This window comes from Hyla sarda, chromosome 12 (genome assembly GCF_029499605.1).
Source record: "Hyla sarda isolate aHylSar1 chromosome 12, aHylSar1.hap1, whole genome shotgun sequence".
In the NCBI taxonomy this organism is placed as follows: domain Eukaryota; kingdom Metazoa; phylum Chordata; class Amphibia; order Anura; family Hylidae; genus Hyla; species Hyla sarda.
In genome coordinates, this window is record NC_079200.1 from 16,653,506 (window position 1) to 16,670,443 (window position 16,938).

Genomic DNA, 16,938 nt, shown 5'->3' on the forward strand with positions numbered 1-16,938 from the left:
CCTAAGCTGTAGTCAATGATTTCTTTATTAACTGAAGAGCCGGCCATGTTTTGGTCTGACCCGCTGTCCTCCGTCTTCTCGGAGCTCTGCACTTGGCAGATTTACAGCAATGATGAAAGTCATTGGAGTGAAAACATGTTTATGTATAAAAGCACAAAAATGGGATTCCTGGCTGGTGTCACGTACAATAACCTTTTGTTTTCTTGGAATTTTCCCAGTAACATTCTCACCTATCACTATGAGGCCTCTCACCTATCACCTACTCTCTTAGGGCAGATAACTCACTGTCATGAAAAACAACTGTCAGGACAAGTATACAGCAACAAAAACAACTGTCAGGACAAGTATACAGCAACAAAACCAACTGTCAGGACAAGTATACAGCATCAAAAACCAACTGTCAGGACAAGTATACAGCAACAAAAACAACTGTCAGGACAAGTATACAGCAACAAAAACAACTGTCAGGACAAGTATACAGCAACAAAAACCAACTGTCAGGACAAGTATACAGCAACAAAAACAACTGTCAGGACACGTATACAGCAACAAAAACCAACTGTCAGGACATGTATACAGCATCAAAAACAACTGTCAGGACAAGTATACAGCAACAAAAACAACTGTCAGGACAAGTATACAGCAACAAAAACAACTGTCAGGACACGTATACAGCAACAAAAACAACTGACAGGACAAGTATACAGCAACAAAAACAACTGTCAGGACAAGTATAAAGCAACAAAAACAACTGTCAGGACACGTATACAGCAACAAAAACAACTGTCAGGACACGTATACAGCAACAAAAACAACTGTCAGGACAAGTATACAGCAACAAAAACAACTGTCAGGACACGTATACAGCAACAAAAACAACTGTCAGGACAAGTATACAGCAACAAAAACAACTGTCAGGACACGTATACAGCAACAAAAACAACTGTCAGGACAAGTATACAGCAACAAAAACAACTGTCAGGACAAGTATACAGCAACAAAAACAACTGTCAGGACACGTATACAGCAACAAAAACAACTGTCAGGACACGTATACAGTAACAAAAACAACTGTCAGGACAAGTATACAGCAACAAAAACAACTGTCAGGACAAGTATACAGCAACAAAAACAACTGTCAGGACACGTATACAGCAACAAAAACAACTGTCAGGACAAGTATACAGCAACAAAAACAACTGTCAGGACACGTATACTGCAACAAAAACAACTGTCAGGACAAGTATACAGCAACAAAAACAACTGTCAGGACAAGTATACAGCAACAAAAACAACTGTCAGGACAAGTATACAGTAACAATAACACAACTGGATGTCCTCAAAGTCTCTACAAAAGGTAAGTACAGTGAACCTGGTATACACCAAAAAGGAAGAGAGAGGACGCTTCATAAACCAGGACAAAAGTTCTCAGACCCTGTCCTTTTGGTCACATTTTGTTATGTTGCATATTCAGACCTAACGGGACTTAGGTGAAGCCCCTTTGGCAGTGATTCCAGTCTCCTTTAGGATGAGGCCACAAAGTTTACCTGGATTTGGTGATGGGCAGTACCTGGTTTCCACCAGACATGATGCTGCCCCCACCATACTTCACTGTAGGGATGGAATTGGGCAGGTGATGGGCAGTGCCTGGTTTCCCCCAGACATGATGCTGCCCCCACCATGATCACTGTAGGGATGGTATTGGGCAGGTGATGGGCAGTGCCTGGTTTCCTCCAGACATGATGCTGCCCCCATCATGATCACTGTAGGGATGATATTGGGCAGGTGATGGGCAGTGCCTGGTTTCCCCCAGACATGATGCTGCCCCCACCATGATCACTGTAGGGATGGTATTGGGCAGGTGATGGGCTGTGCCTGGTTTCCTCCAGACATGATGCTGCCCCCACCATGATCACTGTAGGGATGGTATTGGGCAGGTGATGGGCAGTACCTGGTTTCCCCCAGACATGATGCTGCCCCCACCATGATCACTGTAGGGATGGTATTGGGCAGGTGATGGGCAGTGCCTGGTTTCCCCCAGACATGATGCTGCCCCCACCATGATCACTGTAGGAATGGTATTGGGCAGGTGATGGGCAGTGCCTGGTTTCCCCCAGACATGATGCTGTCCCCACCATGATCACTGTAGGGATGGTATTGGGCAGGTGATGGGCTGTGCCTGGTTTCCTCCAGACATGATGCTGCCCCCACCATGATCACTGTAGGGATGGTATTGGGCAGGTGATGGGCTGTGCCTGGTTTCCTCCAGACATGATGCTGCCCCCACCATGATCACTGTAGGGATGGTATTGGGCAGGTGATGGGCAGTACCTGGTTTCCCCCAGACATGATGCTGCCCCCACCATGATCACTGTAGGGATGGTATTGGGCAGGTGAGGGGCAGTACCTGGTTTCCCCCAGACATGATGCGGTCCCCACCATGATCACTGTAGGGATGGTATTAGGCACGTGATGGGCAGTGCCTGGTTTCCCCCAGACATGATGCTGCCCCCACCATGATCACTGTAGGGATGGTATTGGGCAGGTGATGGGCAGTGCCTGGTTTCCCCCAGACATGATGCTGCCCCCACCATGGTCACTGTAGGGATGGTATTGGGCAGGTGATGGGCAGTGCCTGGTTTCCCCCAGACATGATGCTGCCCCCACCATGATCACTGTAGGGATGGTAGCCTCAGTTTCCTGTTCTTAGCTGACAGCAGTGGCACCCAGTGTGGTCTTCTGCTACTGGAGCCCATCTGTTTCAAAGTTGGATGGTGTTCTGCAGACAGTTGTAATTCGAGTTACTGTTGCCTTTCTGTCATCTCAAACCAGTCTGCCCATTCTCCTTTAACGTCAACAACGCATTTTCCTCCATACAACTGCTGCTCACGGAATATTTTCTCTTTAACAACCTCAGCATGAGACTGTATTGCGGCTGACTGACTCCCTTAAGGACCAAGCCCATTTTCAACTTAAGGACCAGAGCCTTTTTTGCACATCTCACCACTGTCACTTTAAGCATTAATAACTCTGGGATGCTTTTACTTCTCATTCTGATTCCGAGACTGTTTTTTCGTGACAAATTCTACTTTATGTTAGTGGTAAAATTTCATCAATACTTGCATCATTTCTTGGTGAAAAATGCAAAAATTTGATATAAAAAAGCATTTTTCTAACTTTGAAGCTCTCTGCTTGTAAGGAATATAGACATTCCAAATAAATTATATATTGATTCACATATACAATGGGGGAGATTTATCAAAACCTGTGCAGAGGAAGAGTGGTGCAGTTGCCCATAGCAACCAATCAGATTGCTTCTTTCATTTTCCACAGGCCTCTTTAGAGGCCTGTGGAAAATGAAAGAAGCAATCTGATTGGTTGCTATGGGCAACTGCACCACTCTTCCTCTGCACAGGTTTTGATAAATCTCCCCCAATATGTCTACTTTATGTTTGGATCATAAAATTTACGTGTTTTACTTTGGGAAGACATCAGAGGGCTTCAAAGTTCAGCAGCAATTTTCTAATTTTTCACTAAATAATTTTCAAAATCTGAATTTTTCAGGGACCAGTTCAGTTTTGAAGTGGATTTGAATGGCCTTCATATTAGAAATACCCCATAAATTACCCCATTATAAAAACTGCACCCCCTCAAAGTATTCAAAATGACATTCAGTAAGTGTGTTAAACCTTTAGGTCAGTGGTCCTTAACTTTAAAAACACAGGGGCCGCCGGGACATAGCGCACGTCCCGCGCGTGCGCCCATAGAAACGAAGGCGCTGAGGACGGGAGGATAGAGAAGGAGGAAGAAGCGCACTGGCCAGCTTGGTAAGTGACCAGCGGCACATCATCTTCGGTGCTCCGACCACCGGTCCCGAGACCTACTGCTATAGCCGGAGCGGTGGTCGGAGCACTGAAGTGGGGGCAGTACTCAGGCATACAGCCTCCAGCCATACACTGTATATGGTTATAGGCTGTATGTCTGTGGGGGAACACTGCCTGCGCCTAATGTGTGGGGGAACACTGCCTGCGCCTAATGTGTGGGGGAACACTGCCTGCGCCTAATGTGTGGGGGAACACTGCCTGCGCCTAACGTGTGGGGGAACACTGTCTGCGCCTAATGTGTGGGGGAACACTGCCTGCGCCTAATGTGTCTTAATGGTTTTGTTGTTAATGGTTTTGTTCATTTTGTGCACCTATGTATAAATATATACTTAAATATATACCTCCTATGTTTTGAATTTGAAAAAAATCGTATTTTATTTTTCCAATTAAGAAGAGTGAAACTGGTGGGGTTCAGCACCTCCAACAAGGTTGAGAACCCCTGCTTTAGGTGTTTCACAGGAATTGCAGCAAAGTGAAGGAGAAAATTCAAAATCTAAATTTTTTACTCTAGCATGTTCTTGTAGACCCAGTTTCTGAATTTTTACAAGGGGTAAAAGAAGAAAAAGCCCCCCAAAATTTGTAACCCAATTTATACCTCATATGTGTATGTGACGTGTTCAGCGGGCGCAGTAGAGGGCTCAGAAAGGAAGGAGCAACAATGACATTTTGGAGAGTGAATTTTGCTGAAATAGTTTTGGAGGGGCATATCGCATTTAGGAAGCCCCTATGGTGCCAGAACAGCAATAAAAAAAATAAAAAAACGCATGGCATACCATTTTGGAAACTACACCCCTCAAGGCACGTAACAAGGGGTCCAGTGAGCCTTAACACCTCACAGTTGTTTGACTGCTTTTCATTGTGTCGGATGTGTAAATGAAAAAAAATTTCTTCACTAAAGTGCATTTCCCCCCCCCCAAATTTACCATTTGGAAGAAAAAGGGTAATGGAAGAAAATGCCCCCCCCCCCCAAATTTGTAACCCCATTTCTTCTGCGTAAATAAATACCCCATATGTGGATGTAAAGTGCTCTACGGGCGAACTACAATGCTCAGAAGAGAAGGAATGCCATTGGGCTTTTGGAAAGAGAATTTGTTTGGAATGGGACCGGGGGGCATGTGCGTTTACAAAGCCCCCATGTTGCCAGAACAGTGGCCCCCACATGTGACCCCATTTTGGAAACTACACCCCTCACAGAATTTAATAAGGGGTGCAGTGAGAAATAAAAAATGTCATTTTCATGGACCACTGTTCCAAAGATCTGTAAGACACCTGTGGGACGTAAATGCTCACTGCACCCCTTATTACATTACGTGAGGGGTGTAGTTTCCAAAATGGGGTCACATGTGGGGGGGGGGTCCATTGTTCTAGCACTATGGGGGCTTTGTAAACACATGTGGCCTTCAATTCCGGACACATTTTCTCTCCAAAAGCCCAAAGGCGCTCCTTCTCTTCTGCGCCTTGTAGTTCGCCCGCAGAACACTTTACATCCACATATGGGGTATGTTCTTACTCAGAAGACATGGGGTTACACATTTTGGGGGCTTTTTTCCTATTTTCCCTTGTGAAAATGAAAAAATTTAGGGTAACACCAGAATTTTAGTGAAAATTTTTATTTTTTTTCATTTTCCCATTCAACTTTAATGAAAATTTGTCAAACACCTGTGGGGTGTTAAGGCTCACTATACCCCTTGTTACGTTCCGTGAGGGGTGTAGTTTTCAAAATGAGGTCACATGTGGGTATTTTTTTTTTGTGTTTATGTCAGAACCGCTGTAGAATCAGCCACCCCTGTGCAAATCACCAATTTAGGCCTCAAATGTACATAGTGCGCTCTCATTCCTGAGCCTTGTTGTGCGCCCGAAGAGCATTTTACGTATTTAGTATGGAAATACCCCATGTTAGGGTGTAAAATGCTCTGCGGGCGAACTACAATGCTCAGAAGAGAAGGAATTATACTTGGCTTTTGGAAAGCAAATTTTGCTGAAATGGTTTTTGGGAAGCCCCTATGGTGCCAGAACATCAAAAAAAATAAAATGGCCTTTTTGCGCTCGCAGAACATTTTACATTCACATATGGAGTATTTATGTACTAAGGAGAAAATGCATTACAAATTTTGTTTTTTGTTGTATCTTTTTTTCCTATTACCTCTTGTGAAAATAAAAAGTATGGGGCACCAGTGTAAAATTTTACATTTTTTTACACTAACAGGCTGGTGTAGCCCCCAACTTTTCTTTTTCATAAGGGGTAAAAGCCCCCCAAAATTTGTAGTGTAATTTCTGTCGAAATTTCTGCACCGAAGTGAGAGAGCGCCATGCGCATTTGAGGACTAAATTAGGGATTGCATAGGGGTGGACATTGGGAATCACTGGCGTAGAATATCCCTAACAGGGTGCCTCCAGCTGTTGCCTAAACTCCCAGCATGCCTGGACAGTCAGTGGCTGTCCGGAAATGCAGGGAGTTGTTGTTTTGCAACAGCTGGAGGCTCCGTTTTGGAAACACTACGATACGTTTTCATTTTTATTGGGTGGGGACAGTGTAAGGGGCTGTTATATGTAGTGTTTTACCCTTTATTATGTGTTAGTGTAGTGTTTTTAGGGTCCATTCACACGGGGGGGGGGGGTTACGGTGAGTTTCCCTCTAGGAGTTTGCACTTTGGCAGAAAATTTACCGCAGCTCAAACTTGAAGCAGGAAAGTCACTGTAAACCTGCGCCTGTGAATGTACCCTGTACATTCACATGGGGGGAGCAAACCTCCAGCTGTTGCAAAACTACAACTCCCAGCATATACTGATCGCCAAAGGGCATGCTGGGAGATGTAGTTATACAACAGCTAGAGGTACGCAACTACAACTCCCAGCATGGCGAGACATCTGTTTGCTGTTTGGGCATCCTGGGAGTTGTAGTATTGCAAGATCTAGAGGGCCACAGTTTAGAGACCACTGTAGAGTGGTCTCAAACTGTAGCCCTCCAGATGTTGCTAGGCAACTACTCACCGGCTTCCGTAGGATCACTGCACCAGGGAGCCGCATCGCCGTCCTCTGCCGCCCACCACTGTCGGTTCCCCCGTCCTGCCCGAACTACTGTGGGTGGGCAGAATGGGGAAACCTCATTTTAATCCCCCCCGATCTGCTATTGGTCGGTCGCTTCTGACCAACCAATAGCAGGGATAGGATTTGTCGCCCCTGCCACCTCACTTCTAAACCTTCAGGGGGATCGTGGGTGTCTTGGACAGCCCAGATCCCCCTTATTTTCTGGGTCACGGGTGACCCGGAATCGCCATGGAGGGTCTCAGGACCCCCCTGGGCATTGGCACGGGATGCCTGCTGATAGACATCACCAGTCATCCCGGTCCAGTCGCCACCCGGCAGGGACCGAAATTCCCACGGGCATATAGGTACGCCCTTGATCCTTAAGTACCAGGGAGCGAGGGCGTACCTGTATGCCCGTGGCCCTAATTAGTTAAAGGGGTACTCCGGTGGAAAACTTTTTTTTTTTTTTATCAACTGGTGCCAGAAAGTTAGATAGATTTGTAATTTACTTCTATTAAAAATTCTTAAGCCTTCCAGTACATATTAGCAGCTGTATACTACAGAGGAATTTCTTTTCTTTTGGGATTTCCTTTCTGTCTGACCACAGTGCTCTCTGCTGACACCTCTGTCCATTTTAAGAACTGTCCAGAGCAGCATATGCTTGCTATGGGGATTTTCTCCTGCTCTGGACAGTTCCTGACATGGACAGACGTGACAGCAGAGAGCACTGTGGTCAGACAGAAAAGAAATACCAAAAAAAAAAAATGTTCTTCTGTAGTATACAGCAGCTGATAAGTACTGGAAGGATCATAGATGAGACGTTCGTAGTAGTTGGTTATTGAATTTTCCCTTTTTTGTTCCTCTTGGCCGGACAGGAGCGTTAATGACGGGATCTCTGTGCCAAGAACTGTGTCTGAAATATTACATTTACCGGAAAAATCCTTCTAAGTCCAAAAACACGAGAATAGCGTCCGATTACCTTAAGGGACCAAGTTGTTTTTGCCAATTAAATTTTTCTAATGATAAATTTAGCTGCCTCAGTGTAACCTAGTATTGTTTCCAGCATCATAATAAAGAAACATTAAAGGGGTACTCCATTGCAAGACTTCTTATCCCCTATCCAAAGTATAGGGGATAAGTTGTCTGATCACAGGGGTCCGGCCGCTGGGATCCCCCGCATTATCCGTGCCCGACACCTGGATTTCTGGACATTATGTTCAGAACACTGGGTTGGGGCGACTGTGGTCATGAAATGACACCATGCACCTTCCATTCATGTCTGTGGAAGGGGGCGTGACGGCTGCCGATGGCTGTCCGGGCGCAGGGAACATATCGTACGTGGAAAAGTTGTGTGGTGATGATGATACGGATGACCCTTATCATTTTGATTACTAATCGATATATATTCCATATATTTATTGAGAAATAGACACATATGCTAAAATGCTGCAGAAAAACATTATTTTCCTTATAACCCATATATCAGTTTGCTATTTGCCCGTAACTAAGATGAAGACCTTGGGATGACGCCAGAAGGACCAAGAGGAGACGTCAGAAGACAACATATTTGAAGAAGATATAGACTGTATAGAAGGAAGGGATCGACCGATTATCGGATTGGCCGATATTCACGATTTTTTAAGTTATCAGTATCGGCATCTAACTTTGCCGATAAGGTGCGCCCCCGATACCTGATGCTGTGCGGCCCTGCTCCGCTGTCCCGTTCTCCCGATCGCATCATGGCATCGTATAGAGGAGCATGTGACACACACGTCACTCCTCCTCCCCTGCGCCCAGCGTAACGCTACGGAGGAAGCAGAGTGACGTGTTTGTCACATGCTCCTCCATAGGATGCCATGATGCGATCAGGAAAAGGGGACAGCGGAGCGGCAACACCCAAGGACAGCCGCAGGTGAGCTGTCTAAAAGAGGAGGAGGAGGGGGACGGCTGTCTATAAGAAGGGGGGGCCTGCTGTCTATAAGGGGGGGGGCCTGCTGTCTATAAGGGGGTGGGGCCTGCTGTCTATAAGGGGGGGGGGGGGGAACTGCTGTCTACAAGGGGATGGGGCCTGCTGTCTACAAGGGGAGAATATCGGTATAAGTTATCGGCCAGAAAGTTCACAGGTTATCGGTGTCGGCTCTAAAAAAATCAATATCGGTCGATCCCTAATAGAAGGACAAAGAAATCTGGAATTTTCAGGTAGAAGACTGAGGGGACCGCATAAATGAACTTTGGCCAAGAAAGAAATGGATGCTAAAATATGCTAATATATTACAGACACAAAACTCAAATAACCAAATCAAAATATAACATGATGATTTTGACGCGATAACTAACCTCCCCTTTTTGTCAAATGTAAAAACTAATGCACTTCCGTGTAATAGACTGAACTCTCTCTCTCTCTCTCTCTGGGAACTCTCTGATAACACTTGGAAACAGCTTCTGAGTTTCTTGCTGAGAAAGAGCTTAATACCAACTTTTTGTCTGGTGTATATTTCTTGTGTCGACACTCAGCAGTATACAGCAGCAGTCATGCACATGTTAAGGCCTAACCAGCAGCCATCCTTGACAAAGAGTCAAAGGCTAAATTATAAAATATAGGTTAACGTGTATCTGCCTCTTAGAAAAAAAAAAAACTTTTGACATGTCTCTAGGACTTTGTTCTCCAACCATCGTGCCTCCAGCTGTTGCAAAATTGCAACTCCCAGCATTCCCTGATACAGCCTGTGGCTCAGCAGCTGCCCCAAAGGAAAACTACAAATCCCAGCATGTTGGGCTATATAGTAGTATATAGTATAGGTCGGTGTTTACTAACCAGGGGTGCCTCCAGCTGTTGCAAAATTACAACACCCAGCATGCCCGGACAGCCAACGGCTGTCCGGGCATGCTGGGAGTTGTAGTTTTGCAACAGCTGGAGGCACTCTGGCTGGGAAACAAAGTCCTAGAGACATGTCAAATTTTTTTTTTAAAGAGGCAGATACACGTTAACCTATATTTTATAATTTAGCCTTTGTCTCATCACACAACTTTTCCACGTACGGTTAGTTCTCGGCGCTAGAGAAACGTCATCACAGGTGGAAATTGCGCGACTGTCCCAGTCACAGCTTTGTAATGTGTACCGTCACACACACCTCCATTCATACAGACTGTCACAAGACAAGAGCCTACGTGTGGCCCCTGTATAAAAGACAGGGGTTGTTGTGTTGCTTTGTATACTTTGTATACTTTGTACACTTTGTATATAGATGTCAGTATACACAGCTCGGCATTGGACGGATTTTCCCAAACATTTGGATTTTATTCCGGTCCTTGAAGCGGCAACGGACGACAATCCGGTCTATTCAGACTGATAAATATTCATAGGGGCAAAGACATAACGTGTGCATGTGACTAAGGGACGGTACTCTGCCTGGATCATCGGCGCCTCCTAGTGGTGACCAAGGTCTGTACAGGACGGTGCGGCACCTTCTTCATTCCTCTTTCAGTGCTGATCCATTTAGGACTTCCCGGAGCAGACGCTCCACCTCTCCTCTCTGGCTCATTTTGTTGGCTTTGCCTTGAAATCGACCCTTCTTTCCGGCTCCTTTGCCATCCAAAATATTAGCAGCTCTGCAATGATATCAAAAATATATATATATTAAAAAAAAAAAATAATAATAATATTAAAGGGGTACTCCCATGGAAAACATTTTTTTTTTTTTAAATCAACTAGTTTTAGAAAGTTAAACAGATTTGTAAATCACTTCTATTAAAAAAATCTTAATCCTACCAGTACTTTTTAGGGGCTGTATACTAAAGAGAAATCCAAAAAAAAGAAATGCATTTCCTCTGATGTCATGACCACAGTGCTCTCTGCTGACCTCTGCTGTCCATTTTAGGAACTGTCCAGAGCAGGAAAAAATCCCCATAACAAACATATGCTGCTCTGGACAGTTCCTAAAATGGACAGCAGAGGTCAGCAGAGAGCACTGTGGTCATGACATCAGAGGAAATGCATTTCTTTTTTGGATTTCTCTTTAGTATACAGCCGCTAAAAAGTACTGGAAGGATTAAGATTTTTTTAATAGAAGTTATTTACAAATCTGTTTAACTTTCTGGCACCAGTTGATTTAAAAAAAATAATACGTTTTCCACGGGAGTACCCCTTTAAGTTATTGTATCATCCCATTAAAGGGGTACTCCCCTGGAAAACATTTATTTTTAAATCAACTGGTGCCTGAAAGTTAAACAGATTTGTAAATTACTTTTATTTAAAAATATTAATCCTTCTTCAGCTTCTATTTGTATTTATCAGCTTCTATTTGCTCCACAGGAAGTTCTTTTCTTTTTTAATTTCCTTTCTACCTGACCACAGTGCTCTCTGCTGACACCTCTGTTCATTTTAGGAACTGTCCAGAATAGGAGAAAATCCTCATAGCAAACCTCTCCTGCTCTGGACAGTTCCTAAAATGGACAGAGGTGTCAACAGAGAGCACAGTGGTCAGACAGAAAGGAAATTCAAAGAGAAGAGAACTTCCTGTGAAGCAAATAGAAGCTGATTAGTACTGGAAGGATTAAGATTTTTTTAAATAGAAGTAATTTACAAATCCGTTTAACTTTCTGGCACCAGTTGATTTAAAAAAAAAACAATAAAGTTTTCCAGGGGAGAACCCCTTTAAGCCCTTGCTTATCCCCAGACCCCACAGTAGGCAGGTGAACACCATTACATCTCCATTCTCTCCTTCTCTGGTCACTAGATTTAAAGGGGTACTCCACTGAAAACATCTTATCCCCTATGTAAAGGATAGGGGAAGAGATGTCTGATCACGGGGGTCCAACCGCTGGGGACCTTCGCAATCTCCAGACTGGTGGCAGCGGCAGCATCCGGAACACGGAAGCTTGGAGCTTCCACGTTCGTGACGTCACACCACGCCCCCTCCATTCATGTCTATGGGAGGGGGCGTGGCAACTGGCATCACCAGTCATTGGGCATGGAGGGGAGTTTACTCCGTGCAACGAATGACAAGGGTGCCGCAGAGGAGATCGTGGGGGTCGACCCCCGCAATCTAACATCTTATCCACTATCCTTTGGCTAGGGGACAAGATGTTTTCAGTACCCCTTTAAAAGGGGTACTCCGGTGGAAAACATTTTATTTAATTTTTTTTTTTTTAAATCAACTGGTGCCAGAAGGTTAAACAGATTTGTAAATTACTTCTATTAAAAAATCTTAATCCTTCCAGTACTTATTAGCTGCTGAATACTACAGAGGAAATTCTTTTCTGTCTGACCACAGTGCTCTCTGCTGACACCTCGGTCCGTGTCAGGAACCGTCCAGAGCAGTAGAGGTTTGCTATGGGGATTTGCTTCTGCTCTAGACAGTCCCAGACATGGACAGAGGTGTCAGCAGAGAGCACTGTGGTCAGACTGGAAAGAACTACACAACTTCCTGTGGAGCATACAGCAGCTGATAAGTACTGGAAGAATTAAGATTTTTTAATAGAAGTAATTCACAAATCTGTATAACTTTCTGAGTAAAAGGACACACGTATGAGCCATAAAAATTTACATTATGGCGTCGTTGTGACCCATCCGACCAGAGACGACTACCACCAGGGGCCCAGTTACACAACAAGCAGGACGCTGATATCAAGGCTGAGGAGGTTATAAAGAGGTGAAAAGACAGGATTTTAGTGCAATAAAACACTTTATATTCCATTTATCCCACAGAAGACAGATTATCGTCGGGGACCATAAATTCTCACAATTTTCTGGGTGATCTCAGTTTGCACTTGGCACAAGATAAAAGTGAAATTACAGGGTAGTAATAAAAATGTAAAAAAAATTAATAAATACACACTCAACAAAAGGGTGTAAAGTAGGAGAACAACAAGTACCAGAACCTCCGGTCCCAGTATAAACCATTGTGACTCCACACACCATGAAGACAGACGTACCTTGGTCCTACTTGGTCAATGATTTCAGGAGGACCAGAGAGGAGGAATAACCCGCAAGTCTTTTCATCTCCAACGGTTAAGAAGACAACGGTGTCCTGTAATATATATAAATATATAGGATTGGAGATCAGAAATTTAAAGGGATTTTCCAGAGAAAAACTACTTATACCCTTATCCACAGTAAGGATCTCCCAATACCGATAATGGTATCGCTCCTGATACCGGACAATTGCACAAGTCCTTGTATTCCTGGGATCAGGATATAGAGTATATACACACACCTCCTCTCCAGCTCTATCTGTATACTGCTGTTGCTATCTCTATGGGAATAGTAGTTATATACCTCTTACCAAGCTCAATATATCCTGATCCTATAGAGATAGCAGCAGTATACAGATAGCCCTAGAGGAGAGGTGTCTACCTACTATATATCCTGACTCCACAGAGATGGCGGCAGCAGTATACAGATAGAGCTGGAGGAGAGGTGCATAACAACTACAGTAGGGATCAAAAGTTTGGGCACCCCAGGTAAACATTTGTATTAATGTGCATAAAGAAGCCAAGGAAAGATGGAAAAATCTCCAAAAGGCATCAAATTACAGATTAGATATTCCTATAATATGTCAACAAAAGTTAGATTTTATTTCCATCATTTACACTTTCAAAATAACAGAAAACAAAAAAATGGCGTCTGCAAAAGTTTGGGCACCCTGCAGAATTTATAGCATGCACTGCCCCCTTTGCAAAGCTGAGACCTGCCAGTGTCATGGATTGTTCTCAATCATCATCTGGGAAGACCACGTGATGTCAATCTCAAAGGTTTTAAATGCCCAGACTCATCTGACCTTGCCCCAACAATCAGCACCATGGGTTCTTCTAAGCAGTTGTCTAGAAATCTGAAACTGAAAATAGTTGACGCTCACAAAGCTGGAGAAGGCTATAAGAAGATAGCAAAACGTTTTCAGATGTCAATATCCTCTGTTCAGAATGTAATTAAGAAATGGCAATCATCAGGAACAGTGGAAGTTAAAGCAAGATCTGGAAGACCAAGAAAAATATCACAAAGAACAGCTCGCAGGATTGTGAGAAAAACTATTCAAAACCCACGTTTGACTGCACAATCCCTCCAGAAAGATCTGGCAGACACAGGAGTTGTGGTACACTATTCCACTATAAAGAGATACTTGTACAAATATGGTCTTCATGGAAGAGTCATCAGAAGAAAACCTCTTCTACGTCCTCACCACAAAAATCAGCGTTTGAACTTTGCAAATGAACATATAGACAAGCCTGATGCATTTTGGAAACAAGTTCTGCGGACCGATGAGGTTAAAATTTAACTTTTTGGCCGAAATGAGCAAAGGTACGTTTGGAGAAGAAGGGGAACAGAATTTAATGAAAAGAACCTCTGTCCAACTGTTAAGCATGGGGGTGGATCAATCATGCTTTGGGGTTGTATTGCAGCCAGTGGCACAGGGAACATCTCACGAGTAGAAGGAAAAAGGATTCAATAAAATGTTAGCAAATTCTGGATGCTAACTTGATGCCATCTGCGAAAAAGCTGAAGTTAAAGAGAGGAGGGCTTCTACAAATGGATAATGATCCTAAACACACCTTGAAATCCACAGGGGATTACATCAAGAGGCATAAACTGAAGGTTTTACCATGGCCTTCACATTCTCCTGACCTCAACATAATTGAAAATCTATGGATAGACCTTAAAAGAGCAGTGCGTGACAGACAGCCCAAAGAACTGGAAGACTTTTGTAAGGAAGAATGGGTAAAGATACCTCAAACAAGAATTGAAAGACTCTTGGCTGGCTACAAAAAGTGTTTACAAGCTGTGATACTTGCCCAAGGGGGCAGTACAAGATATTAACTCTGCAGGGGGCCCAAACTTTTGCAGATGCCATTTTTTTGGTTTTCTGTTATTTTGAAAGTGTAAATGATGGAAATAAAATATAACTTTTGTTGACATATTATAAGAATGTCTAATCTGTAATTTGATGCCATTTGGAGATTTTTCCATCTCTCCTTGGCTTCTTTTTGCACATTAATACAAATTTTACCTGGGGTGCCCAAACTATTGATCCCCACTGTATACAGCATATCCTGATCCCATAGAGATAGCAGAAGTATACAGATAGAGCTGGAGGAGAGGTGTATAACAACTATACAGTATATCCTGATCCCATAGAGATAGCAGCAGTATACAGATAGAGCTGGAGGGGAGGTATATACCTACTATATATCCTTATTCTATAGAGAGAAAGTATCAGCAGTATACAGATGGGGGGGGGAGTGGTCTGGGAGCTAGCCAGAGGGATCTGGTAGGTCTTAATGTCATCCTGTAGTTCACAGAAAGTCAGTTGACCCAGGACTGACCACTGCTAATTCTGAAACATTTTCTGTGGGTCAGGCTGGTGATCACATGACCCAATTACATTAATGAAACACATGGACTCAGCTGTACTGGAATGGCATTGTAGGACAAGTGATGGTAAGTGTGCATGATTTAGGCAATAATAATAATTAATAATAATAAATAAAATAAATTAATAAAATAATAATTAATGGTTGTTTTCAACTTTTCTAGAAACAGTATAATGTAGCTGAATGAAAGCAAGAAGAAAGAAATTGTGTAAAAAGCTCAGTAAGTCTGGAAATATCCGTGCAGATACACAGAACACTACGGCTGTCAATGATGGGAGTCACTATGGGACATGTGAGAACTTAGATTAACCCACCACATCCCCCTTCCCTATACTGAGGCTAACTGTGGACCTAGACTATGGCTTATAAAGTACACATATATAGCATTATACACACACACACATATATATTATATATATATATATATATATATATATATATATATATATATATATATATATATATATATATATATATATATATATATATACATACACACACACACACAGTCATGGCCGTAAATGTTGGCATCCCTGAAATTTTTGGAGAAAATGAAGTATTTCTCACAGGAAAGGATTGCAGTAACACATGTTTTGCTATACACAGGTTTATTCCCTTTGTCTGTATTGGAACTAAACCAAAAAAGGGAGGAAAAAAAGCAAAATGGACATAATGTCACCAAACTCCAAAAATGGTCTGGACAAAATTATTGGCACCCCTAACTTAATATTTGGTTGCACACCCTTTGGGAAAAATAACTGAAATCAGTGTCTTCCTATAACCATCAATAAGCTTCTTACACCTCTCAGCCGGAATGTTGGACCACTCTTCCTATAACCATCGATAAGCTTCTTACACCTCTCAGCCGGAATGTTGGACCACTCTTCCTTTACAAACTGCTCCCGGTCTCTTATTGGAAGGCGCCTTTTCCCAACAGTAATTATAAGATCTCTCCACAGGTGATCAATGGGATTTAGATCTGGACTCATTGCTGCCACTTCAGAACTCTCCAGTGCTTTGTTGTCATCCATTTCTGGGGGCTTTTTGACGTATGTTTGGGGTCATTGTTCTGCTGGAAGACCCAAGATCTCGGACACAAACCCAGCTTTCTGACACTGGGCTGTACAGTGCGACCCAAAATCCCTTGGTAATCCTCAGATTTCATGATGTCTTGTACACATTCAAAGCCCCAAGTGCCAGAGGCAGCAAAACAACCCAAAACATCACTGACCCTCCACCATATGTCACTGTAGGTACTGTGTTCTTTTCTTTGTAGGCCTCATTCCGTTTTCAGTAAACAGTAGAATGATGGGCTTTACCAAAAAGCTCTATCTTTGTCTCATCTGTCCACAAGACATTTTCCCTGGGGTCCTCCTGGGTCTCCTCCATAGTGGGGTCCTCCTGGGTCTCCTCCATAGTGGGGTCCTCCTGGGTCTCCTCCATAGTGGGGTCCTCCTGGGTCTCCTCCATAGCGTTTCATTTCATTTAAATGTCGACGGATAGTTCGCACTGACACTGATGCTCCCTGACCCTGCAGGACAGCGTGAATATCTTTGGAACTTGTTTGAGGCTGCTTATCCACCATCCAGACTATCCTGCGTTGACACCTTCCATCAATTTTTCTCTTCCGTCCACACCTAGGGAGATTAGCTACAGTGCT

General features: G+C 43.5%; 1 protein-coding gene across 3 annotated transcripts in view; it reads right to left on the bottom strand.

The window, feature by feature from the left end:
• Positions 1-9,944: 9,944 nt before the first annotated feature.
• Positions 9,945-16,938, bottom strand: part of LOC130296248 (alanyl-tRNA editing protein Aarsd1-B-like) — an 85,619-nt gene continuing 78,625 nt past the window's right edge. Inside the window, exons 16-17 of one of the 3 annotated variants that reach the window (XM_056547617.1) lie at positions 12,846-12,940; positions 9,945-10,520 (exon numbers count right to left, since the gene is read on the bottom strand). In XM_056547617.1, the coding sequence (XP_056403592.1) occupies positions 10,382-10,520; positions 12,846-12,940 (234 nt within the window). In that variant the 3' untranslated portion in view covers positions 9,945-10,381. The remainder of the gene's footprint in view (positions 10,521-12,845; positions 12,941-16,938) is intronic. The other 2 variants (XM_056547613.1, XM_056547612.1) reach the window with 2 other exon arrangements.